This window comes from Anolis sagrei, chromosome 7, assembly GCF_037176765.1.
Source record: "Anolis sagrei isolate rAnoSag1 chromosome 7, rAnoSag1.mat, whole genome shotgun sequence".
Lineage (NCBI taxonomy): Eukaryota > Metazoa > Chordata > Lepidosauria > Squamata > Dactyloidae > Anolis > Anolis sagrei.
This window is the reverse complement of record NC_090027.1, coordinates 19,881,005-19,908,882: the sequence shown is the minus strand read 5'-3', so window position 1 is coordinate 19,908,882 and position 27,878 is coordinate 19,881,005. Positions and strand designations below refer to the sequence as shown.

The 27,878-nt window shown below is 42.6% G+C and overlaps 1 protein-coding gene across 1 annotated transcript; it reads left to right on the top strand.

Moving 5' to 3' along the window:
- On the top strand, positions 1-27,358 carry LOC132782723 (carboxypeptidase inhibitor SmCI-like). The gene is made up of 8 exons (XM_060787618.2): positions 1-51; positions 1,786-1,900; positions 5,469-5,648; positions 9,783-9,833; positions 18,240-18,416; positions 20,479-20,517; positions 25,134-25,313; positions 27,248-27,358. Exons 1-8 carry the CDS (start codon positions 1-3, stop codon positions 27,250-27,252), a joined length of 798 nt encoding a protein of 265 aa, XP_060643601.2. The 3' UTR covers positions 27,253-27,358.
- The last annotated feature ends 520 nt before the right edge of the window (positions 27,359-27,878 follow it).

Sequence of the window (27,878 nt, the reverse complement as noted above, 5' to 3'; positions counted from 1 at the left end):
ATGTTGCAGCTGTTGGCTACTACGAAAAGGAGAACAATGAGGGGATGGACAGTGAGCACCACCCCGTCTTGGAACTGACCCAGCTATTTACATGGGGCCAAAGTAATGGTTTGTTCTGGATTTACCGGTTTAATTATTACTTGCCTTGAGTGCCATTTCTTTTACTTTTTGCTGGCAAGGTAGGACACACAATAACAAATTGCAATCAATAAAAATACCCAAAGGAAAGGGTAGGTGGTTTATTTTATTTCTCGTGTCAAGACAGCCAGTCAGTTTATATTACATTTCTAACAGAACAAAGCAAACAAACAGAGAAAATACAAAATGTGTGAGTTTGGTAGTTGATTAAATGTCTTTTGACCAGTATCTGGCCACTTGGAGTGCTTCTGGTGTTGCTACAAGAAGGTCCTCCATTGTGCATGAGGCAGGACTCAGGTTGCATTGCAGCAGGTGGTCAGTGGTTTCCTCTTCTCCACACTCGTATGTCGAGGATTCCACTTTGTAGCCCCATTTCTGAAGGTTGGCTCTGCATCTTGTGGTGCCAGAGCGCAATCTTGTTCAGCACCTTCCAAGTCGCCCAGTCCTCTGTGTGCCCAGGGGGGAGTCTCTCATTTGGTATCAGCCATTGGTTGAGGTTCTGGGTTTGAGCCTGCCACTTTTGGACTCTCGCTTGCTGAGGTGTTCCAGCAAGTGTCTCTTTAGATCTTAGAAAACTATGTCTGGATTTAAGTCATTGACGTGCTGACTGATACCCAAACGGGATGAGCTGGAGATGTCTCTGCCTTGGTCCTTTCACTATTGGCTGCCACCTCCTGGCGGATGTCAGGTGGTGCGATACCGGCTAGACAGTGTAATTTCTCCAGTGGTGTAGGGCGCAGACACCCCGTGATAATGAGGCATGTCTCATTAAGAGCCACATCCACTGTTTTAGTGTGGTGAGATGTGTTCCACACTGGGCATGCGTACTCAGCAGCAGAGTAGCATAGCGCAAAGGCCGATGTCTTCACTGTATCTGGTTGTGATCCCCAGGTTGTGCCAGTCAGCTTTCGTATGATATTGTTTCTAGCACCCACTTTTTGCTTGAAGTTCAGGCAATGCTTCTTGTACGTAAGAGCACGGTCCAGAGTGACTCCCAGGTATTTGGGTGCGCTGCAATGCTCCAGTGGGATTCCTTCCCAGGTGATCTTCAGAGCTCGGGATGCTTGTCTGTTCTTGAGATGAAAGGCACATGTCTGTGTTTTGGATGGGTTGGGGATCAGCTGGTTTTCCCTGTAATAGGCAGTAAGAGCACCTAGGCAGTGGTTCTCAACCTGGGGTCCCCAGATGTTTTTGGCCTACAACTCCCAGAAATCCCAGCCAGTTTACCAGCTATTAGGATTTCTGGGAGATGAAGGTCAAAAACATCTGGGGACCCCAGGTTGAGAACCACTGACCTAGAGCTTTGGAAAGCTGTTCTGCCGTCTCAAAGCTTCCTGCTTGAGTAGTGATGGCACGATCATCAGCATAGATGAAACTCTCTGTCCCTGGTGGTTATATGCATGAAAGAAACAGCCTTTTTGTAAACACCATTTTCTGGCTATCTCAGGATTACGCTAATTGACTTTATAGTTTCTCGGTGTCCTTAGATGAAAGAGAATAGTATCTATTCCAATCAAAAAGAAACCTTGAACAGAACAGAACTGTTTCAGCATGTTCCTACTCATTCACACTTTGTTTTTAATGTTCTAACAACACATTCTTCATCTTTTTGCCTCTCTTTCCTTTCCTGTTGCACACTGTCTAAAGTACGAGCACCACCATCAAACAGACATCATGCATTGCGGGGACATCTTCATCTTTGTCTTCACTATAGGTTCCATCATATCTTGGTCTATGCTGCCTGGTGTTGTTGCCAAAATAGGTAAGGTTATGACTGATTTTAAGAAATACTGGAAACTTGATACTATTGTGCTATATTGGTTCTCTCCCCTTCTTCTCAACACATTTATGCATTACAGCTTCCTGCCTCTGGGCACATCTTCACTGACCACTTAATGTGAATTGTAAACACGGTGTAAATGTGAGCAGAAATGCACCTTTGAGGCCTTATTTTATTTAATTATTTATTTATTTCGATTTCTTCTACCCTGCCCTTCTCACCCCGAAGGGGACTCAGGGTGGCTTACAAAGGCACAATTCGATGCCAGCATCACGTAACAGTAGTAAAACAAAATAACATCAATTAAACAGTTAAGCAGTTGAACTGTTAAACAACAATTCCTGCATTACAACCCTAAAACCAATAAAACAATACAAACCTAATTACTCCTCATAGACGGTCAGCGTTCGCTATCTCATAGTCCAAATTCCAATTCCACATTGTCAGTCCTGTCAGTCCTAGTCGTTTGATTGTCCTTATCTAGTTGTCAGATTGCCCAAAGACCTGGTCCCACAACCACGTCTTTACTTTCCTCCTGAAGGAGAGAATGGATGTTGATGCCCTAATTTCTCCCGGGAGTGAGTTCCACAGGTGAGGGGCCACCACCGAGAAGGCCCTGCTCCCCGTCCCCACCAACTTCACTTGAGATAGCGGTGGGGTCGAGAGCAGGGCCTCCCCAGATGATCTCAGACTCCGGGGTGGGACGTAGAGGGAGATACGTTCGGACAGATACACTGGACCGGAACCGTACAGGGTTTTGTAGGTCAAAACTAGCACCTTGAATTTCGCTCGGAACTGAACCGGCAGCCAGTGGAGCTGACACAGCAGGGGGGTGGTGTGCTTCCTGTATGACGCTCCGGTGAGTAGTCTGGCTGCCGCTCGCTGGACCAATTGAAGTCTTCAAGGGCAACCCCACGTAGAGTGCATTGCAGTAGTCTATTCGGGATGTAACAAGAGTGTGGACCGCTGTGGCCAGATCAGACTTCCCACTTAAACCAGGAGAAGCAAAATCCCAAAATACTCCAAAATACTGCACCGGGACTGTGGCGCAGCTGGCTGGGTGTCAGCTGCATTAAATATCACTACTGATTGAAAGGTCGTGAGTTTGAAGCCAGCCCAGGTCGGAGTGAGCTTCCGGCCAATTGTGATGCTTGTTGTTGACCTTTACAACCCGAAAGAGAGTTGCGTCAAGTAGGAAATTTAGGTACTACCTATGTGTGGGGAGGCTAATTAAACAAAAATTTATGAGGCCATAAAAATCACCAGCAAAAGCATGCGGGGAATGCGGAAAGTACTTCATCAGTGTCACAGATGGACGGTGAAGCAACAGCTCCCCTGGTGGCCAGAAATTGGAATGTTAAATAGCCTCAGACTGTCTATCTATATGTGTTGTGTGTCTATGGCATTGAATGTTTGCCATGTATGTGTACATTGTAATCCGCCCTGAGTTCCCTGCGGGGTGAGAAGGGCGGAATATAAATACCGTAAATAAATAAGTAAATAAATAAAATAGGCTCTGTAATGCTTATCAGCAAGCATAGATGATTGTAAACCACATCATATGGTGAAACCAATTAAAGGACAGTTGTTCTGGAGATCCATGCATTTGCATTATGTGTGTGTTGGGTGGTAAGGAGAACCCCGAGGCCTCCATTGCTAGTGTTGTGATGCAGGTCACAATACCTTATCAGCCACTACTGATACCTAATGTCCGAAAGTACCTCCTATGTTCCACCTCGGAGTTTAAGATCTTCTGGGGAGGTCCTGCTCTCGGCCCTACCTCTGTCTCAAGCACGGTTGGCGGGGATGAGAGACAGGGCCTTCTCAGTGGTGGCCCCCCGCCTGTGGAATTCACTCCCTGGGGAAATTAGGTCATCGTCATCCCTCCTCACCTTTAGAAATAAGGTAAAAACATGGATGTGGGACCAGGCCTTCAGGTAATTAGGCGGAAACGACAATGACAGTGTTGACAATGGCTTGGAAATGGATTATAGATAAGCTAAATGGAGTACTCAGTCACAGAATTCGGCTAGGTAATTGCCACCAGACTGGTAATAGCTCAGTAGTACTGTATATTGTTTTAATGTTTTAACTATTATAATTATTGGTGTTTTGTATTTATTATGTGGCATCAAATTGTTGCCAATTGGAAGCTACCCCGAGTCCTCCGAAGTGGGACATAGACATAACAGGGGGGATGCTCTGGTGAGTAATCTAGCTGCCGCCCATTGGACGAATTGCAATTTCCGAACAGTCTTCAAAGGCAACCCCACATAGAGCACATTGCAGTAAACTATTCAGGATGTGAATAGAGCCTTAGTCAAGGGACATTTCTCATTTCATGTGTCAAGTGGTTCAAGTTTTGGCCTGCATCAATAGGAGCATAGTGTCTAGATCTAGGGAAGTAATGCTACCCCTCTATTCTGTTTTGGTTAGACCACACCTGGAATATTGTGTCCAATTCTGGGCACCACAATTCAAGAGAGATATTGACAAGCTGGAATGTGTCCAGGGGAGGGCAACTAAAACGATCAAGGGTCTGGAGAACAAGCCCTATGAGGAACGGCTTAAGGAGCTGGGCATGTTTAGTCTGAAGAAGAGAAGGCTGAGAGGGGATATGATAGTCATGTATAAATATGTGAGGGAGCAAGGGAGGAGGGAGCAAGCTTGTTTTCTGCTTCCTTGAAGACTAGGACACGGAACAATGGCTTCAAACTACAAGAAAGGAGATTCCATCTGAACATGAGGAAGAACTTCCTGACTGTGAGAGCCGTTCAGCAGTGGAACTCTCTGCCCCGGAGTGTGGTGGAGGCTCCTTCCTTGGAAGCTTTTAAACAGAGGCTGGATGGCCATCTGTCAGGGGTGATTTGAATGCAATATTCCTGCTTCTTGGCAGGGGGTTGGACTGGATGGCCCATGAGGTCTCTTCCAACTCTTTGATTCTATGATTCTATAAGTTCTGGGTATTGGATTTTAAGCTGTCTTTGTATCCTGACTCCTTGCCTTCCTGGTTTGTGCATTATACCTTTGTATCTTGGATTTTATGGACTATTTCATGGTTTTGGACTAAGTTGCTTCTTGCATTTATACTGCTTTCTTTTTTATATAATCTTCAGTGATCTTCTTGTTGATTTATACTGGACTGTGGTGATGTTTAAGAGGTGTTTCTCTTTGGGATACAACAGCTACTTAACTGCAGATATTGTGAATCCTGGAACGTGGATGGAGCTGGTCTCTCTAGTTCATGTAAGCACCTCCCAGGCGCTCATCAGGTTCCTGTGCTTCACTTGTGATCAGGTGCACATTCGCTTGGCACCCACCTCTCCTGATTTACTTCCACATTACTTGGTCAGTCTAGATTTGCCCTTGGTGCATTTCCAAGTAATTGCAATCAATTCAACTTTGCACTCCATTTGAGAATTTCCAATTGTTCCCCATGTATTGTTTGTACTATTAATCTAATGCTCTAGTGTCTTCATTGCCAAAAAGATGAGATGAGAGTGTATGAGCCACAGCTTTGTTTCTTTCTTTCTCCTCCTCTGTCTCCCAGAAACGATGCCTAGATGGTGTAAACGCCCCCCAAGATATGGAAGGTGCAAAGAATCATTTCAAAACTTCTACTATGATCACAAGAAAAGCATGTGCCGGACCTTCACTTACAGCGGATGCGGCGGAAACAAAAATAACTTTGCAACTCTCTTTGACTGCCTTTATGAATGTGAAAAGTTTGGTAAGGGCTAATACCATTTCCATTTTCGTAAGCTTTCTAGATGCATTGATTTCTGAAGGCACAAAGGGTTTAAAATATATTGACAAGAGATATTGACAAGTTGGAATGTGTCCAGAGAAGGGCAACTAAAATGATCAAGGGTCTGGAGAACAAGACCTTTGAGGAGCGGCCTAAAGAGCTGGGCATGTTTAGATTGAAGACCACACCTGGAATATTGTGTCCAATTCTGGGCCACAATTCAAGAGAGATATTGACAAGCTGGAATGTGTCCAGAGGAGGGCAACTAAAATGATCAAGGGTCTGGAGAACAAGTCCTATGAGGAGCGGCTTAAAGAGCTGGGCATGTTTAGCCTGATGAAGAAAAGGCTGAGAGGAGATATGATAGCCATGTATAAATACAGGAATGGAAATATGGACGACGAATTTGGATCACGACTCTAGTTATGAGATGCATTGTGTTGTTATTGTTGTGTCAATATTGTATATTGTGCTCTAATGGTTTTAAATTGTATATTGTTGATTGATCTTATCCTTGTTGTAAACCGTGTTGAGTCGCCTGTTAGCGCTGAGAAACTGCGGTATACAAGTAAAGTAAAGTAAATAAATAAATAAATATGTGAGAAGAAGTCACAGGGAGGAGGGAGCAAGCTTGTTTTCTGCTTCCCTGGAGACTAGGATGTGGAACAATGGCCCCAAACTACAAGAGAGGAGATTCCATCTGAACATTAGGAAGAACTTCCTGACTGTGAGAGCTGTTCAGCAGTGGAACTCTCTGCCCTGGAGTGTGGTGGAGCCTCCTTTGGAAGCTTTTAAACAGAGGCTGGGTGGCCATCTGTCAGGGGTGCTTTGAATGCAATATTCCTGCTTCTTGGCAGGGTTGGACTGGATGGCCCTTGAGGTCTCTTCCAACTCTATGATTCTATGATTCTATGAATATTCAAAATAACCTTTCTTTTAAATAATAAACGGGTGAGGTTTTAATACAGCAGGACAATCTCTTGTCATTTATTATTATTATTATTATTATTATTATTATTATTAGAAACACAACAAGATGAATCCACAGCAGACACTCTCTCTGCTGGTTGTTGTATTGGATCTCATGTCAGACACTTCCCAAGTGTCTAGGACTATGTGATTTATTATTATTATTATTATTATTATTATTATTATTATTATTATTATTATTAGAAACACAACAAGATGAATCCACGGCAGACACTCTGCTGGTTGTTGTATTGGATCTCATGTCAGACACTTCCCAAGTGTCTAGGACTGTGTGATGTATTATATTATTATTATTCTTATTATTATTATTTGAAACACAACAAGATGAGTCCATAGTGGACACTCCGCTGGCTGTTGATTTGGATCATACGTCAGACACTTCCCAAGTGTCTAGGACTGTGATGTATTATTATTATTATTATTATTATTATTATTATTGTTATTATTAGAAACACAACAAGATGAGTCCACAGCAGACACTCTGCTGGTTGTTGTATTGGATCTCATGTCAGACACTTCCCAAGTGTCTAGGACTGTGTGATGTATTATTATTATTATTATTATTATTATTATTATTATTATTATTAGAAACACAACAAGATGAGTCCACAGCAGACACTCTGTTGGTTGTATTGGATCTCATGTCAGACACTTCCCAAGTGTCTAGGACTGTGTGATGTATTATATTATTATTATTCTTATTATTATTATTTGAAACACAACAAGATGAGTCCATAGTGGACACTCCGCTGGCTGTTGATTTGGATCATACGTCAGACACTTCCCAAGTGTCTAGGACTGTGATGTATTATTATTATTATTATTATTATTATTATTATTATTGTTATTATTAGAAACACAACAAGATGAGTCCACAGCAGACACTCTGCTGGTTGTTGTATTGGATCTCATGTCAGACACTTCCCAAGTGTCTAGGACTGTGTGATGTATTATATTATTATTATTATTATTAGAAACACAACAAGATGAGTCCACAGCAGACACTCTGTTGGTTGTATTGGATCTCATGTCAGACACTTCCCAAGTGTCTAGGACTGTGTGATGTATTATATTATTATTATTCTTATTATTATTATTTGAAACACAACAAGATGAGTCCATAGTGGACACTCCGCTGGCTGTTGATTTGGATCATACGTCAGACACTTCCCAAGTGTCTAGGACTGTGATGTATTATTATTATTATTATTATTATTATTATTATTGTTATTATTAGAAACACAACAAGATGAGTCCACAGCAGACACTCTGCTGGTTGTTGTATTGGATCTCATGTCAGACACTTCCCAAGTGTCTAGGACTGTGTGATGTATTATTATTATTATTATTATTATTATTATTATTATTATTATTAGAAACACAACAAGATGAGTCCACAGCAGACACTCTGTTGGTTGTATTGGATCTCATGTCAGACACTTCCCAAGTGTCTAGGACTGTGTGATGTATTATATTATTATTATTCTTATTATTATTATTTGAAACACAACAAGATGAGTCCATAGTGGACACTCCGCTGGCTGTTGATTTGGATCATACGTCAGACACTTCCCAAGTGTCTAGGACTGTGATGTATTATTATTATTATTATTATTATTATTATTATTATTGTTATTATTAGAAACACAACAAGATGAGTCCACAGCAGACACTCTGCTGGTTGTTGTATTGGATCTCATGTCAGACACTTCCCAAGTGTCTAGGACTGTGTGATGTATTATATTATTATTATTATTATTAGAAACACAACAAGATGAGTCCACAGCAGACACTCTGTTGGTTGTATTGGATCTCATGTCAGACACTTCCCAAGTGTCTAGGACTGTGTGATGTATTATATTATTATTATTCTTATTATTATTATTTGAAACACAACAAGATGAGTCCATAGTGGACACTCCGCTGGCTGTTGATTTGGATCATACGTCAGACACTTCCCAAGTGTCTAGGACTGTGATGTATTATTATTATTATTATTATTATTATTATTATTATTATTGTTATTATTAGAAACACAACAAGATGAGTCCACAGCAGACACTCTGCTGGTTGTTGTATTGGATCTCATGTCAGACACTTCCCAAGTGTCTAGGACTGTGTGATGTATTATATTATTATTATTATTATTAGAAACACAACAAGATGAGTCCACAGCAGACACTCTGTTGGTTGTATTGGATCTCATGTCAGACACTTCCCAAGTGTCTAGGACTGTGTGATGTATTATTATTATTATTATTATTATTATTATTATTATTATTATTAGAAACACAACAAGATGAATCCACAGCAGACACTCTGCTGGTTGTTGTATTGGATCTCATGTCAGACACTTCCCAAGTGTCTAGGACTGTGTGATGTATTATATTATTATTGTTGTTGTTGTTGTTGTTGTTGTTGTTGTTGTTATTAGAAACACAACAAGATGAGTCCACAGCAGACACTCTGCTGGCTGTTGTATTGGATTACATGTCGGAGACTTCCCAAGTGTCTAGGACTGTGTGATATATTGGCGAATGATGCGTGCAGATTCCAGTAAGGTGGCCTTTTGCAGCTGGTAGATGGTAATTTGTTCAGCGCCGATTGTGTTTAAGTGCAGGCCAAGGTCTTTAGGCACTTCACCCAGTGTGCCGATCACCACTGGGACTACCTTGCCTGGCTTGTGCCAGAGTCTTTGCAGTTCAATCTTTAAATCCTATTATTATTATTATTATTATTATTATTGTTAGTCTGTGTCTTTGTTTTTACATTCTTGTAAACCACTTTGCAAGGCCGATGTGCCCCAAAATTAGAGAGAAAGAGCAGAGATTGGCAGACAGTTTTTGAGGGCCAGAATGGAGTCTACCATGGGTTCTGATTTGCAGTCCCCAAGTCTTCCTACTTGAAATGTAGTAGACCAGGGTGCCTCTCCATTACCTTTGCTAAAATAAGGTTCAGCTCACCTTCCTGTTCCTTCTGTACATGGAATGAGGAGAAAGTGGCCAGTGATGGTCTCCATTTCTCCATGAAAACATTTTATCAAATGGCTTAGCTCATCGCTGGATGCTCGTATGGAATAGTCACCCTGAAACTCTGTAATTTGTGTTCTCTTTCCTTTTCTTAAAGGACTCCACGCACCCTGGAAAGATCTGGCAGGCGATATTAAGTGGCATCGAGGTATGTTCTCTATTGCCTCTTTAAGGGAATTAGTCTTGGGGCGGGTGATTAGAAAGAGGACTTTTTGCCTTGTATTTTATTTGTGTTCTATTTTGAAATAGTCATATGACTAGTCAAATAATAATAATAATAATAATGACTATTGACCATGGAGAAGCCAAATGACAGATCTTAATATGGAAAGCATCCCGAATAGACTACTGCAACGCACTCTATGTGGGGTTGCCCTTGAAGATTGTTCGGAAACTTCAACTGGTCCAGCGAGCGGCAGCCAGATTGCTCACAGGAGCGACATACAGGGAGCACATCACCCCCCTGCTGTGTCAGCTCCACTGGCTGCCGATTCAGTTCCGAGCACAATTCAGGGTGCTGGTTTTGACCTACAAAACCCTTTACGGTTCCGGTCCAGTGTATCTGTCCGAACGTATCTCTCTCTACGTCCCACCCCGGAATTTGAGATCATCTGGGGAGGCCCTGCTCTTGACCCCACCGCTATCACAAGTGAGGTTGGTGGGGATGAGGAGCAGGGCCTTCTCAGTGGTGGCCCCTCACCTGTGGAACTCACTCCCGGGGGAAATTAGGGCATCAACATCCCTCCTCTCCTTCGGGAGGAAGGTAAAGACGTGGTTGTGGGACCAGGCCTTCGGGCAATCTGACAACTAGATATGGACAACCAGATGGATAGGACTGACAGTTGTGGAATTGGAATTTGAACTATGAGATTGCGAAACGCTGACCGTCAATGAGGAGAAATGGTTTGTATTGGTTTTATTGCTTTTACTGGTTTTATGGTTGTTTTCGCTTTGCAAGAATTGTTGTTCTGTTAATTGATGTTATTGCTAGAACTGCTGTTTTCTGTTAATTGATGTTATTTTGTCTTATTGTTGTTATGTGATGTGGGCATCGAATTGTGCCTTGCTTTTGTAAGCCGCCCTGAGTCCCCTCCGGGGTGAGAAGGGCGGGGTAGAAGCCACCGAAATAAATAAATAAAATAAATAAAGCAAGCAAAAGGTAGAATACAATGGGTACCTAAGCACCCAGATGATAAGTGTAGGCTCCCTAGGGCAGTCATGCAAGACTACAAATCCCAAGGACCACTCCTCAATCCTGAACTCTGTAGGTTGAAAATATACCAGTGCTAGCTACTGGTTTCCATCTCAGCAGTACATCAAATCCACTCTAGATTTTAGCTTATTTATTTATTTATTTCAATTACTTCTACCCCGCCCTTCTCACCCCCGAGGGGGGACTCAGGGCGGCTTACAAACGAAGGCACAAGTCGATGCCTAAATCAATAAACAAACAATACATAAAAGCAATTTAAACGATTAACAAGTTAAAAACATTAATACATAGTAAAATAGCAAAACAATCCCATGCTCAGTGTTCAGAGTCCGTTTATCCATTCCATTCCGTTCGCCCTTGTTTATCGTCAGATCTTTCCTTAGCTGCCAGAATATCCAAAAGCTTGGTCCCATATCCAGGTCTTCAATTTTTTTTCTGAACGCCAAAAGGGAAGTCGCTGTTCTAATTTCCCCGGGGAGTGAGTTCCACAGGTGAGGGGCCACCACTGAGAAGGCCCTGCTCCTCGTCCCCGCCAACCTCACTTGTGATAGTGGCGGGGTCGAGAGCAGGGCCTCCCCAGACGATCTTAAATTTCGAGATGGGATGTAGAGGGAGATCCGTTCGGACAAATACACTGGGCCGGAACCGTATAGGGTTTTGTAGGTCAAAACCAGCACTTTGAATTGTGCTCGGAATTGGATCGGCAGCCAGTGGAGCTGGCGTAACAGAGGGGTGGTATGCTCCCTGTACGCCGCTCCGGTGAGTAATCTTAAAGAAACTATCCAAGGTGTTGAACCCTATTTTCACATCATCTCCAGTATCTTAGATTGCTTGGGGCTCAAATTCAGGTTAATCTGGTAATTCCAGGCCCCATCTACACTGCCTTACAATGCAGTTTGAACTGTGTTACATGGTCAGTGTAGATCAGCAGTTCTCACAGTGTGCTCCATGGAGCCCTCGGGGTTTCACGAAGCATAATGAGGGGCTCTGTGCTTCCCTCCCTGTCCCCCAACTCCCCTCCCAACTTTCCCTCCTCTTTCCTGCTCTTCCCCTGCCTCCCTCATCCCAAGAAGTTTTTTTCCTCACTTCCCTCACCCTCAAAAGTCTTTCCCCCTTGCCTTCCTTACTTCCAAAACCCTGTTTTCCTCCCATTGCTCAGGGGGTGCTTTGATTGTGCTTATGTTGCACGGCAGAAGAGGTTGGACTGGATGCTCCCATTTCTGTTATTATTATTATTATTATTATTATTATTATTATTATTATTATGGTGGTGCAGTGGGTTAAACGCTTGTGCCGGCAGGACTGAAGACTGACAGGTCGCAGGTTCAAATCCAGGGAGAGGCGGATGAGCTCCCTCTATCAGCTCCAGCTCCTCATGTGGGGACATGAGAGAAGCCTCCCACAAGGATGATAAAACATCCAATCATCCGGACATCCCCTGGGCAATGTCCTTGCAGACGGCCAATTCTCTCACACCAGAAGCAACTTGGAGTTTCTCAAGTCGCTCCTGACACGACAAAAAAAACAAAAAACAAAAACCCAACAACTATTATTATTATTATTATTATTATTACAAAGGCTGGGTGGCTATCTTTTTGGGGTGCTTTGATTGTGCTTATGTTGCATGGCAGAAGGGGTTGGACTGGATGGTCCCTGAGGTTTCTGCTATTATTATTATTATTATTATTATTACAAAGGCTGGGTGGTCATCTGTTGGGGATGCTTTGATTGTGCTAATGTTGCATGGCAGAAGGGGTTGGACTGGATGGTCCCTGGTGTTTCTGCTATTATAATCTGGAAAACAAGCAAAAGGTAGAATACAATGGGTACCTAGGCACCCATGTAAGACTACAAATCCCAAGGACCACTCCTTGATCCTGAACTCTGTGGGTTGAAAACATACCAGTTATTATTATTATTATTATTATTATTATTATTATTACAAAGGCTGGGTGGCAATCTGCTGGGGGTGCTTTGATTGTACTTTTCCTACATGGTAGAAGAGGGTTGGACTGGATGGCCCTGGGGTCTTCCACTGAAATACTGTCAAGATTATGTTGGTCAAAATGTTTGCCCATGTCTGATATAGATACATTATATATAAGAAATAATAATGTCTTGGGGCTCCACAAGAAACCTTTCCTTCAAAAAGGGCTCAACAGCTGAAAAGTTGAGAACCCCTGGTGTAGACTCATATGAGACAGGTTTTCCCCTGACATTAAGTCTAGTTGTGTCCGACTCTGGGGTGTGGTGCTCATCTCCATTTCTAAGCCAAATAGCCGGCGTTGTCTGTAGACACCTCTAAGGTCATGTGGCCAACATGACTGCATAGAGCGCCATTACCTTCCTACCGGAGCAGTACCTATTGCATGTTTTCGAACTGCTAGGTTGGCAGAAGCTGGGGCTAACAGTGGGAGCTCACGCCGCTCCCCGGATTCCAACCTGCAGCTTTTTGATCAACAAGTTCACCAGCTCAGTGGTTTAGCTCAGCACTTTTAACTCACTGTGCCACCACAGTGATTCAGTAGATTTGTTCTTAAGTTTAATTTGTATGTAAGTTGGAATAGGTACATTTTAAAAACATAACTCCAGCCATCTCTCTCTCTCTCTCTCGCTCTCCCTCTCTTTCTCTCTCTTTCTCTCTTTCTCCCTCCCTCCCTCTCTCTCTCTCTATTTATCTATCTTTCTATCTCTCTCTCTCTTTCTATCTATCTCTCTTTCTCTCTCTCTCTCTCCCTCCCCCGCCTCTCTCTATTTATTTATCTATCTTTCTATCTCTCTCACTTTCTATCTCTCTCTTTCTATCTCTGTCTCTCTCTCTATCATCTTTCTATCTGTCTTTTTCTTTCTTTCTTTCTTTCTTTCTTTCTGTCTCTATCTATCTATCTATCTATCTATCTTCCTCCCTCTCTCTCTTTCTCTCTCTTTCTCTTTCTATCTATATCTATCTATCTGTCTGTCTGTCTGTCTGTCTGTCTCTTTCTCTATCTCTATCTATCTATCTATCTATCTATCTATCTTTGGATAGCATATGGATGGGTTGACATCCTGATACAGTTTCCTTTAGATTCTGAAAAAAAAGGCTTCTTGTGGAAACAATTAATCTTCAGTGGAGACCCCTTTCTCCCATGAAAACAACTCTTTCAGAAGATAATATCCCTTCCTTTCTCTCACTTCCTGTCATCTCAGCCCAGTTCTTAATTAGGAGTCATTTGTAAGTTGGATGTTGATAACTGGGGGATTGCCTACAATCGAATTCAATTTACATTATGAGGGCAATGTATATGGTGATAGAAGCAGGTTACAAGGGTCTGCCCAGAGATATCCCCTGAGGCAGTGGGGTTTGCTGAGTCTCCCTTCTTCTGCTCTCTTTAGCAAGCTGGGCTCCATAAGGATGGCATAAGGATGAGCTCAAAGCCAACCTTAAAAACTCTGGCATAGACACTGAGAACTGGGAAGCCCTGGCCCTTGAGCGCTCCAGCTGGGGGTCGGCTGTGACCAGCAGTGCTGTAGAATCTGAAGAGGCACGAATGGAGGGCGAAAGAGAGAAACATGCCAAGAGGAAGGCGCGTCAAGCCAAACCTGGCTGGGTCTACCTTCCAGCTGGAAACCAATGCCTTCACTGCGGGAGAACATGCAGATCAAGAATAGGGCTCCACAGTCACCTACGGACCCACCGTCAGTATCATCATCATCATCATCATCATCATCATTTAATAACTTATTAATCGTCCTCCATCCGAGAATGCTCCAGGCGATTTACAGTTAAATTATAAAAGATAAAATACATACATACAAAAATTAAAAATTAACAGAGATCGAATGCTCTAGTAAAAAGCCACGTCTTAAGTGCGAGAGTAAAAGGCCCTAAGTCACGCATGGCTCTCATGTAGGGCGGCAAGGAATTCCACAAGGCAGGGGCAGAAATCGAAAAAGCCCACCTGCGCCTGGTCCTTTCCAAGTGCACTTCTCTAGGACCCGGTATATGGAGTAAGTCACGTTGGGCTGGTCGTTGCGACCTCCGATGATGGGAGAAGGAGAAGCGGTCCCTAAGGTAGGATGGACCCTGGCCATAAAGAGTTTTAAAGGTCAGAACTAACATCTTATACAGGCCATGGTACTCAGTTGGAAGCCAATGTAAATGTTGCAGCACTGTGTTATATGGCATTTCATGGGCGTTCTTGTGAGTAACCTGGCTGCCGCGTTCTGAACAATACGGAGCTTTCGGGTCATAGACATCAGAAGGCCCACATACAGGGCGTTGCAATAGTCCAGCCTAGACGTGACCGTGGCATGGATGACAGTTGCCAGAGGTAGGTAGGGTGGGTGCCAGTTGCCTCGCTTGTCGTAGATGGAAAAAGGCCTGTTTTCTGGCAGCAGCGACCTGAGCTTCCATTGTCAGCTGTGAATCCAGGATGACACCTAAGGTCTTAACAGTGGTCGATGGAGATAGGGCGGCACCATCGAAGGTGGGTATTGGAGGAGTCAGACCTGCCGGGCGGCCATGCCAGAGAATCTCAGTCTTCGCTGGATTCACCTTCAGTCTGCTGGCACGTAGCCAGTTTGACAGAGCTTCCAGACATAGGAAGAAATTGTCTGGAATTGACGTTGTTCCAGGCTCCAGGCGCAGAAGAAGTTGGGTATCATCCGCATATTGGTTGCAGTCCAGGCCGAAACTCCGAGCCAAACTAGCAAGGGGTCTAACGTAGATGTTGAAGAGAAAAGGAAAGAATTGCACCTTGGGGACCCCACATAGGAGGGGGAATCTATCGGAGACTTGATCCATGTACTCCACGTGTTGACTCCGGTTCCGGAGAAATGAGTTGAACCAATTGAGGGCCTGACCACAAACTCCGGACATGGCAAGACGGTGAATCATTAGATCGTAGTTGACGGTGTCAAATGCTGTGGTAAGGTCGAGAAGTACCAGTAGCGCGGATCCACCGTTGTCAGACTGGCGACAGAGTATACCGATCTTGGAAGACAATCCTACTCGGACAACAAGGGATTACCTAGCTAAGTAAGGATACCAGGCTTTGAATGTTTGGAGCTATTGCTGCCATACCGTTTGATGGGAACTGTGGCTCATATCATTTGGAAGGTACCAGGCCACCTATAGCTACTATAAAGGAATGAAGCACAAGGCATGGCAGCTTTCTCCTCCTCTTCCTACGCCAAAGACCAAAACAGAATTTCAGGTTATCCATTTATGACTCCACACATAAGTATGTAAATATCTTCAGCAAGCCCTTTGTACACAGAACTGGCTCAAGCATGAGATGAAAGGGGACGATAAGAGAGACAAAACAGGCAAGGCTGCCCAGGCCAGGTGACTTCTTTAATTCTGTTGCCCTCGGGTGAAGGAGAGCATGCTGCCTTTTTACTAGAGAATTTTATTCCAGTTTCATTACTGGTCTAGTTGGTTTCTGTACATGGAGTGAGATAAAAAAAAATCATGCTTTCCCTCTATTCTGCCTTGGTTAGACCACATCTGGAATACTGTGTCCAGTTCTGGGCACCACAATTGAAGGGAGATGTTGACAAGCTGGAATGTGTCTAGAGGAGGGCGACTAAAATGGTCTGGAGAATAAGCCCTATGAGGAGCTGCTTAAAGAGCTGGGCATGTTTGGCCTGAAGAAGAGAAGGCTGAGAGGAGACATGATAGCCATGTATAAGTATGTGAGAGGAAGTCACAGGGAGGAGGGAGCAAGCTTGTTTTCTGCTGCCCTGGAGACTGGTACGCAATGGAACAATGGCTTCAAACTACAAGAAAGGAGATTCCATCTGAACATTAGGAAGAACTTCCTGACTGGGAGAGTTGTTCAGCAGTGGAACTCTCTGCCCCAGAGTATGGTGGAGTTTCCTTCTTTGGAGGCTTTTAAACAGAGGCTGTTTGGCCATCTGTCAGGGGTGCTTTGAATGTGATTTTACTGCTTCTTGGCAGGGAATTGGACTGGATGTCCCATGAGGTCTCTTCCAACTCAATAATTCTATGCTTCTATAAAAAAAATCTATTCCTTGTATTGTCGAAGGCTTTCGTAGCTGGAATCACTGGGCTGTTGTAGGTTTTTTGGGCTATATGGCCATGTTCTAAAAGCATTCTCTCCTGACTTTTCACCTGCATCTTTGGCAAGCATCCCCAGAGGTTATGAGACCTCACAACCTCTGAGGATGCTTGCCATAGATGCAGGTGAAATGTCAGGAGAGAATGCTTCTAGAAAATGGCCATACAGCCTGAAAAACCTACAACAACCCAATCTATTCCTTTGATATATGCAAAAAAATATTTGGAAGTTACCGAGCCCTAGCAAGTTTATCATTAATCTGACTTTAGTGCTGTGATATGTTTGGAGGACCCAGTGGTGCAGTCCTGAGCTGCTGAACTTCCTGACCGAAAGGTTGCAGGTTCAAATCTGGGAAGTGGAGTGAGCTCCCAATGTTAGCCCCAGCTTCTGCAAAGCTAGTAGTTCGAAAACATGCAAATGTGAGTAGATCAATAGGTACCACCCTGGCGGGAAGATAATGGTGCTCCATGTAGTCATGCTAGCCACGTGACCTTGGAGGTGTCTACGGACAACGCCGGCTCTTCAGGTTAGAAATGGAGAAGAGCAATACCCCCCAGAGTTGGACACGACTGGACTTAATGTCAGGGGAAAACCTTTACCTGTACCTTATGTTTGTCATAATTTTATTTATTTATTTACAGTATTTATATTCCGCCCTTCTCAGCCCGCAGGGGACTCAGGGCGGATTACCATGTACATATATATGGCAAACATTCAATGCCAAAGACACACAACAGATATAGACAGACAGTCAGAGGCTATTTAACTTTTTCTGGCCGCCAGGGGAGCTGTCGCTTTCATCGTCCATCTGCGATACTGATGAAGTACTTCTGCATTCCCCGCATGCTTTTGCTGGAATGCTTTGCTGGAGTCTTTTTTATGGCCTCGTAAAGTAGTTAAATTAGCCTCCCCACACATAGGGGGTACCTAATTTTCCTACTTGACAGATGCAACTGTCTTTCTGGTGGCAAAGGTCGACAACAAGCTACACAATTGGTCGGAAGCTCACTCCAACCTGGGCTGGCTTTGAATTCATGACCTTTTGGTCAGAAGTGATCTTAATGCAGCTGACACTCAGACAGCTGCGCCACAGTCCTGGTAATGTATTGTTTTCCCTCTTTCTCTCTCCCATTTATGTGTGAACCATGCACCGCAATACCAATCTGTCCCTGCTCAGAGATCCAACACTTTTACACAGCAGTGACATCTATATATGTAAGAAGGATAGATGCTGCATTTCAACATTGTGTCCCCTCCTCTTCATTTTCCCCTCCAGATACATCTCCATTATGCAAACTCAGACGGAAGATAGGATGGTGCAGAAATAAATTACCTCGCTATTATTATGATTTCAAAAACAAACGATGTAGGCCCTTCATGTATAGTGGTTGCGCGGGCAACGACAACAATTTTGTGACCCACAGGCAGTGTGCTCAGCAATGTGAACCATTTGGTAAGGAAAAGCAATGCTCTGTCTCTTTTTGGCTTTTAAAATCTCTTCTGCTGTGTTTTTCCATGTTTTTATGAGTGAAGGACATACACTGGGTTATTAGGTGCCTTGTGTCCAGATTTGGTGTCAATTCTTCCAGTGGTTTTTGAGTTCTGTTAATCCCACAAACAAACATTACTTTTTTATTTATATAGATAATAAATGCATTATTATTATTATTATTACTAAAATTTATTATTTTACTTTATTATTATTATTATTGCATTTATTATTTTACTCTATTTATTATTATTGCTAATATTACATTTCCATTATATTACTCTATTATTATTATTATTATTATTAAAATTTATTATTTTACTTTATTATTATTATTGCATTTATTATTTTATTCTATTTATTATTATTGTTAATATTACATTTCCATTATATTACTCTATTATTATTATTATTATTATTACCTTTATTATTTTAATGTATTTATTTTTATTGGAAGGATACACAAGCACATTTACATTGAAGAAGGTCAGAATTATTGAAACAGAGTTGGGCAGTCTTATCTTAAATATTCAAAAAACATTTAACCTCTTGATGCCTCAATTAATGTAATTTTATTTTGAAATGTATCACTAGCTGCTGCATTTCCTACCCTCGGCTTATACTCAAGTCAATCAATTTTCCCAATTTTTTGTGGTAAAATTAGGTGCCTTGGCTTATATTCGGGCCGGCTTATACTCGAGTATATACGGTAATTTTCCCAATCTGTGGATTTGACATGACTTGACTTAGGTCATCATGAGCATGCCTTAATCTGGCCTTGGCGGTAAGCAACTATTTTAGAAGAGAACACTATAAAGGCAACTCTGATTTTTAAAAAAGTAACTTTCTGAACTCTAGTCTTAGGTTATGTTTTCCAAAATATGGTAACATTGGGTTGTTGTAGGTTTTTCGGGTTTTTTAGAAGCATTCTCTCCTGACGTTTCGCCTACATCTATGGCAAGGATGCTTGCCATAGATGCAGGTAAAACGTCAGGAGAGAATGCTTCTAGAACAGTGGTTCTCAACCTTCCTAATGCTGCGACCCCTTAATACAGTTCCTTATGTTGTGGTGACCCCCAATCATAAAATTATTTGCGTTCTTACTTCATAATTGTAATCTTACTCCAATTAAGAATAATAATATAAATATCTGATATGCAGGATGTAGTTTCATTCACTGGAACAAATTCAGCACAAATATCCAATATACGCAAATTTGGATACCGATGGGGTGGAGAGGGATTGATTTTGTCAACTAGGAGTTGTAGTTGATATTGTCACCTGGGATGGCTTCTGGGGTCTCTTTTAACTCTCAGATGTATAGTTCACCTACAATCAAAGAGCATTCTGAAGTCCACCAATGATGGAATTGAAGCAAACTTGGCACACAGAGCTCCCAGGACCAGCAGAAAATACTGGAAGGGTTTGGTGGGCATTGACCCTGGGTTTTGGAATTGTAGTTCACTTACATCCAGAGAGCACTGTGGACTCAAACAATGATGGATCTGGACCAAACTTGGCACAAATACACAATATGCCCAAATGTTAACATTGAGTGGAGTTTGGGGGAAAATAGATCTTGACATTTGGGAGTTGTAGTTGCTGAGATGTATAGTTCACTTACAGTAAAAGAGCATTCTGAACCCCACCAATGATAGAATTGGGCCAAACTTTCCACACAGAACCCCCATGACCAACAGAAAATACAATGTTTTCTGATGGTCTCTGGCGACCCCTCTGACACCCCCTGGCGACCCCCCAGGGGTCCTGACCCCCAGGTTGAGAAACATTGTTCTAGAACATGGCCATATAGCCCAAAAAACCTACAACAACCCAGTGATTCCAGCCATGAAAGCCTTCGACAATACATTGCAACATTTATTCAACTGCAGTTCGGGATGGGAATTTCAATTTGCAAAAATACTGCAGTGTCTTCTATTTAGTTTTTCTTGCGTTTAGAATTAAGCATCTCCAGTCAAACCACAATCGTCCCACTCAGTGGCTGATTTTCTTAACTTTACCATAGGAAATCCTGACTTTTCGAAATACCCTGAATGGAATCCAGGTAAATTCTCTGCCGTAGTCTTTTTCTGTTGTCTATATGTTAATTCATACTTGCAATTTGTTGCACCCGAGGCCTGGAAACACCTATGACCACAGCACCACACAAGAGTCCAGAGTATAAGCAGTTTATTGTAGAAACACATAAAATATAGGAAAAATTAGGAATAAAGAAAGATGTATAATTCAAAAAATGGTTAGCATTAGGTGATAACTAAACAGTAATCCAAATGTTTTATGTAGATCCCAAGATAACACAGACCAGAAATAGTCAAAGAGTCATAAGTACAGTATAAGTCCACAAACAAAAGATATACTTAGTAAAAATATGTGAGAGGAAGCCACAGGGAGGAGGGAGCAAGTTTGTTTTCTGCTTCCTTGGAGACTAGGACGCGGAACAATGGCTTCAAACTACAAGAGAGGAGATCCCATCTGAACACGAGGAAGGACTTCCTGACTGTGAGAGCCGTTCAGCAGTGGAACTCTCTGCCCCGGAGTGTGGTGGAGGCTCCTTCTTTGGAAGCTTTTAAACAGAGGCTGGATGGCCATCTGTCAGGGGTGATTTGAACGCAATATTCCTGCTTCTTGGCAGGGGGTTGGACTGGATGGCCCATGAGGTCTCTTCCAACTCTTTGATTCTATGATTCTATGAAAACTTGAACAAGAATATAAAGACAGGAACATAGAAAACTTCCAGGAAACTTAAATACAAAACCAAGGCTTGATTTGAGACAAGAACCAGAGAACTCAGGCCTAGCTTCATACTTGAACGCTGTGTTGCCTGAACTAACTCTTAGGTTAACAACTTGTCAATTAATAGGCACTCATGAAGTCATGTTTTTTTCCCCACGAAATCTCTCCCCAACTTTTCCACGTAATGGCTCTGGCCTACTATGCTTATTGTCTGCTCTGATCGGTAAACTAATACTTCTGTTGATCTCCGTAATTCTAGGTATTTTCTCCTGATAGCCTTCTGTATCATTTATCTCTTTGCCTGACTCCTTATCTAATGTTGCAGTTCCTGGCTCCTCTGACTGACCTTGAAGCCCTGCACTCAGATTACTCAGAGAGAGAAGCATCATTCCCCTGACTTGCATCTTCACCACTTCGAGTCCCAGGAAATCCCACAGGCAATCCCACAATCCTCTCTAGATAACCAGTGAACCCATCAGCCTCAGGAGTCTCAGGCTGATCTCCAGCACAATTCAAGTTCTGACTCACACAAAACATATTTGTCTGTTTCTTTACTGTCGATCAAAGGGTCCCTTTCACACAACACAGTATAGTAGTATTATTCCACTTTAATTAACATGACAACATTCCATGGGATCCTGAGATTTGTGCTTTAGGAGAGGACATTTATAATCCTCATTTTTGTCTTTGAAATGTTGGAGGGGACGGAACCCAACCTCTCATTATGTGAGAATTAATGGCAAATTGCCTAAATCCATTGTGAGAGATAACTAATACCACAGTAGCAGCCTAGCCCAACAAGTCTTTTTAGTTTGTGATTTTTAGCTATCGGTAATTCAAATGTTTTATCACAAGCTGGAAGTTCTACCTACAGAAATCACAAACGTTGTACTTTAAAAACACTGTTTCCCGCCTTTCACAAAGTGAGATGAGCTTTTCTAGATTTGCTTGAAGACACACAAACTCTTGAAAATAAGGGCAATTTGCTGAAACAGTCTGAAGGACAAATTGGCTTCACTTTTAATGTTTTTCTTGGAGGCACAGTATTCTAGTGCCAATATAATAATAATAATATTAATAACAATAATAATGCTTTATTTATATACTCTATCTCCCCAAGGGACTCAGGCAGTTTCCACAACCAAACATAAAACATATAGAGTAGCCATTAAAATATAAACATAACCTGTTAACACTATGCTATGCATTAAAACAAACTGATTCCATACTAATCCAATGTGCAAAATACGTTACCGGTGGCCGCACTTGTATGTGGGGTTGGACAGTTTGAAAGGGCTGGTCAGGGTTCATATGGTAGCAATATAGGCTGGGGGAATGAATAATGTGGAGAAAGTGGCCTAATTACTAGGCATGGTTAGATACCGTCGGAATCTTCGTAATTCGGAATAAAGTTGGAAAAATTACCTTTTTGAAGCGATTTTGAAGTTTTTAAGAGAAACAGAAGTCCCTTTGCCCTTCTGCCATTTTTGCTTTTTCCGTCATTTTTGTGAGTCGGAAATTATTCAGCTTTCCCCCGCTTCTGGTCGCTGGCCTCGGCTCAAACCAGAGAAGCCAGTTTTAAAGTCAGAGAAGCCAATTTTAAACCAGAGAAGGAAGGAATTTCCTCTACTTGCTTTTCCCCGCTTCTGGTCTTTAGTCTCAGCTCAAGCCAGAGAAGCTAGTTTTGAACCAGAGAAGGAAGGAATTTCCTGGCCTCAGCTCAAACCAGAGAAGCCAGTTTTAAAGCCAGAGAAGCCAATTTTAAACCAGAGAAGGAAGGAATTTCCTCTTCTTGCTTTCCCCCGCTTCTGGTCTCTGGCCTCAGCTCAAGCCAGAGAAGCTAGTTTTAAACCAGAGAAGGAAGGAATTTCCTGGCCTCGGCTCAAACCAGTGAAGCCAGTTTTAAACCATTTTTGTGAGTCGAAATTATTCCGCTTTCCCCCGCTTCTGGTCGCTGGTCTCGGCTCAAACCAGAGAAGCCAGTTTTAAAGCCAGAGAAGCCAATTTTAAACCAGAGAAGGAAGGAATTTCCTCTACTTGCTTTCCCCCCACTTCTGGTCTCTGGTCTCGGCTCAAGCTAAAGAATCTAGTTTTAAACCAGAGAAGGAAGGAATTTCCTGGCCTCGGCTCAAGTTAGAGAAGCCAGTTTTAAACCAGAGAAGGAAGGAATTTCCTCTACTTGCTTTTCCCCACTTCTGGTCTCTGGTCTCGGCTCAAGCCAGAGAAGCTAGTTTTAAACCAGAGAAGGAAGGAATTTCCTGGCCTCGGCTCAAGCCAGAGAAGCCAGTTTTAAACCAGAGAAGGAAGGAATTGCCTGGCCTCGGCTCAAGCCAGAGAAGCCAGTTTTAAACCAGAGATGGGAGGAATTTCCTGGCCTTGGCTCAAGCTAGAGAAGCCAGTTTTAAACCAGAGAAGGAAGGAATTTCCTGGCCTCGGCTCAAGCCAGAGAAGCCAGTTTTAAAGCCAGAGAAGCCAGTTTTGAACCAGAGAAGGAAGACATTTCCTGGTCTCGGCTCAAGAAGCCAGTTTTAAACCAGAGAAGGAAGGAATTTCCTGGCCTCAGTTCAAGCCAGAGAAGCCAGTTTTGAACCAGAGAAGGAAGTAATTTCCTCCGTTTGCTTTTCCCCACTTCTGGTCTCTGGTCTCGGCTCAAGCCAGAGAAGCTAGTTTTAAACCAGAGAAGGAAGGAATTTCCTGGCTTCGGCTCAAACCAGTGAAGCCAGTTTTAAACCAGAGAAGGATGGAATTGCCTGGCCTCGGCTCAAGTTAGAGAAGCCAGTTTAAAACCAGAGAAGGAAGGAATTTCCTGGCTTCGGCTCAAGCCAGAGAAGCCAGTTTTAAAGCCAGAGAAGCCAGTTTTGAACCAGAGAAGGAAGACATTTCCTGGTCTCGGCTCAAGCCAGAGAAGCCAGTTTTAAACCAGAGAAGGAAGGAATTTCCTGGCCTCAGCTCAAGCCAGAGAAGCCAGTTTTAAAGCCAGAGAAGCCAGTTTTGAACCAGAGAAGGAAGTAATTTCTTCTGTTTGCTTTTCCCCACTTCTGGTCTTTGGTCTCGGCTCAAGCCAGAGAAGCTAGTTTTAAACCAGAGAAGGAAGGAATTTCCTGGCCTCGGCTCAAACCAGTGAAGCCAGTTTTAAACCAGAGAAGGAAGGAATTGCCTGGCTTCGGCTCAAGGCAAAGAAGCCAGTTTTAAAGCCAGAGAAGCCAGTTTTGAACCAGAGAAGGAAGAAATTTCCTGGTCTCTGCTCAAGCCAGAGAAGCCAGTTTTAAACCAGAGAAGGGAGGAATTTCCTCCGCTTGCTTTTCCCCGCTTCTGGAGTAAAACAACTACTTTCAAAATAAAGACCACCCCATGAAACAGGAAATAACACTTGCAACCCATTAACGAAAGGATTCGGAGGTCTCGGAAGTTTCAAAAAGTTTTGAACATTTTTTTCTGTGAAAATCGGAACTGACTTTGGAATCAAACCACCAGTGCCCCCTTCATCCGAAATGAGTTTTGAACCATTTTTGATCAACCAAGCCCACTAATTACCATTTCACTGATGTGTTGTAGCTCTAGAATTCTAAGCATGTTTTCAAAAAGAAAGAAAAAAGAATAATAAGTATTTTTTTATTATTTTGATATAGAAATAATAAAGCTCATGGAGCACCATTGCCTTCCCATTGAAGCGGTACCTATTGATCTACTCACATTTCCATATATTTCAGAATTGAAAAGAAACTCACACAAGGATGAGAATAAAAAGCTGAAGCTGGTGCCAGGGATTGCCCAAAATAGAAACAGAAACATTGGCTATTTTTTAAAAGAAAGATAAAATGAGAACCCCAGCAACCAGTATCACGACCTTCCAGCACAGTAATCCTGTCTGAAGGAGTTCGGTGGTGACTCACTTTGCATTTCTTCTTTTTCCTTTTCTCTGCCCAGAAACCAGGCCTGACACTTGCCACCTGCCAGTAGATGTGGGACTTTGCACCGCAAGCTTTCCTCGTTTTTATTATGATGCCAAAACGAAGAGTTGCAAGCCATTCAATTTTGGTGGCTGTAATGGCAATGGCAATAACTTTGGCACTATCGAAGACTGTATGCGGAAATGTGGAAATCGAGGTAAGGCCAATGAAGTTTACAAGATTTTCCCCAGACAACACAAAAGAACTCTTAACATGATTTGTGGAAAGATAATATCAGAGCTTAGAAGTAACTACTTACAGGTAATGCAGTTGTATCCCTTTCTGGAGGTGCTCATCTCCATTTCTAAGCCGAAGAGCCGGTGTTGTCCATAGACGCCTCCAAGGTCATGTGGCCAACATGACTGCATTGTGTGCCATTACCTTCTTGCCGAAGCAGTACCTATTGATCTACTCGCATTTGCATGTTTTTGAACTACTAGGTTGGCAGAAGCTGAATCTAACAGTGGGAGCTCACCCCGATCCCTGGATTTGAACTGCCGATCTTTCGGTCAGCAAGTTCAGCAGCTCAGTGGTTTAACCCACTGTGCTACCGGTGGCTCATAAGTTTGAGAAATATTATTTATTTATTTATTTTAAACTTTTATATCCCAATCTTCTCCACCTCCGTAGAGGGACTCAGACTGGCTAACAGCAAAAATTCAATGCCAGATACAGTCTAAAACAGGGGTCCTCAAACTTTTTAAACCGGGGGCCAGTTTACTGTCCCTCAGACCGATGGAGGGCTGGACTATAGGTTTTTTTTTTAAATCAATAAAAAAATTCCTATGCACATTGCACATATCTTATTTTGCTGTGTGGAAGGGCCCATAGAGGGGGTTCTTTCTAGCCCTCTTTAGTTAGTAATTCCAGGAGCAGAGAATGGGAAATCTTCCTATTTCTAATCTGAACAAAATCTGGCTACCAGTATTTAAAAAACCTCTAAAATTATAACTGTAAATAAAGAACAACACTCAAACACAGGGGAACTCCAGACAAGAAACAATCAGGGCCAGCTAATCACCTCTCAACAAAGGATTCTCCCTAAAAACTGTCAGGCTATGAAATGGCAATCAAGGTGGCCAATTGAAACATTCATACCTACCTCCAACAGACAAGCTTGTTTTCTGCTGCCCTGGAGACTAGAACAATGACTTCAAAGTAGAGGAAAGGAGATTCCGCCTGAACATGAAGAAGACCTTCCTGACTGTGAGAGCTGTTCAGCAGTGGAACTCTCTGCCCCAGAGTGTGGCGGAGGCTCCTTCTTTGGAGGCTTTTAAGCAGAGGATGGATGGCCATCTGTTGGGGGTGCTTTGAATGCGATTTCCTGCTTCTTGGCAGAATGGGGTTGGACTGGATGGCCCATGAGGTCTCTTCCAACTCTAGGATTCTACGAGTCTATGATTTTACCCTGAATGTGGGTTCTGTTATGAGAGAGAAAAACTGCTATCTATTTTATCCCTTCTTTACCTTTATGTTTTGCTTCTATTGTGTATCGCATCTCATTTTTTTCTAAACAAAACTATCCCAAATAATAAACTTTCATTAAGGGGAATTATTTATTATTTATTTATTTACACCCCGCAGGGGACTCAGGGCGGATTACAGTGTACACATATATGGCAAACATTCAATGCCAATTTTTGACATACAAACATATACTGACATACACAGAGGCTATTTAACTTTTTCTGGCCGCCAGGGAGCTGTCGCTTTCATCGTCCATCTGCGACGCTGATGAAGCACTTCCGCATTCCCCACATGCTTCCCTGCTGGAATGCTTTGCTGGGGTCTTCTTTATGGCCTCATAAATCAGTTAATTTAGCCTCCCCACACTTTAAGGTGGTACTTATTTTCCTACTTGACAGATGCAACTGTCTTTCGGGTTGCAAAGGTCGACAACAGGCTACACACAATTGGTTGGAAACCCACACCAACCCGGGCTGGCTTCGAACTCATGACCTTTTTGGTCAGAGTGATCTTAATGCAGGTGACACTCAGCCAGCTGCGCCACAATCCCGGGGAAAGTAGTATTCACCTTCACATCAAAATTTATTCTTCTACCAATATGATGTGTTTTCATTCTGTCCTTAGGTTAACTCGAGATCTACAGTATAATCCTAGGCCTATATGCAAATGGACTGCACAGAATAAAGGAATTAGGAGTAACCACGAAGACTTTCATCCTGATGTACCAGGCCTTGACCGGGGATTAATAATAAAGTCACTTTCTCACCTGCCTTTTGTGGGTTCTATTTCTTGAATATGTGTTATGGTATTATACACTCTTGTGCTGATGCAAATAAATGCATTGCTTGGGAAAATTGGTTTTGGGGACTTCTAAGTTTGAGGACCCTCCATTAAAGATCCTTATTGGAGATGGCTTTGGTACAAAAGTATAATACAATGTTTACCAAATGCAATTGCTTAGGGAGACAGGATAAGGAGTATTTCATCTAGACTATGAGGGTTGAATGAAAAGGAATGCCTCTACCTTCATAACTCCTCAACGGATGGTAGTACTGGTATGTGGCAGGTACTGGCTTGTTCAGTAGTCTCTCCTCTACAGTTCTATCTTGGTGGGAAGCCTTAGCATTGAATGGTTGTGTTGTCAAAGTGCAAAGTATGGAACCCTGCTTAAGCAACGTGCAGTCTTTGAATTCTTGACAGCAAAAGTTGTCACTGTGACGGCGCATCTGGCCCCACTTATATGTGAATGTATAGC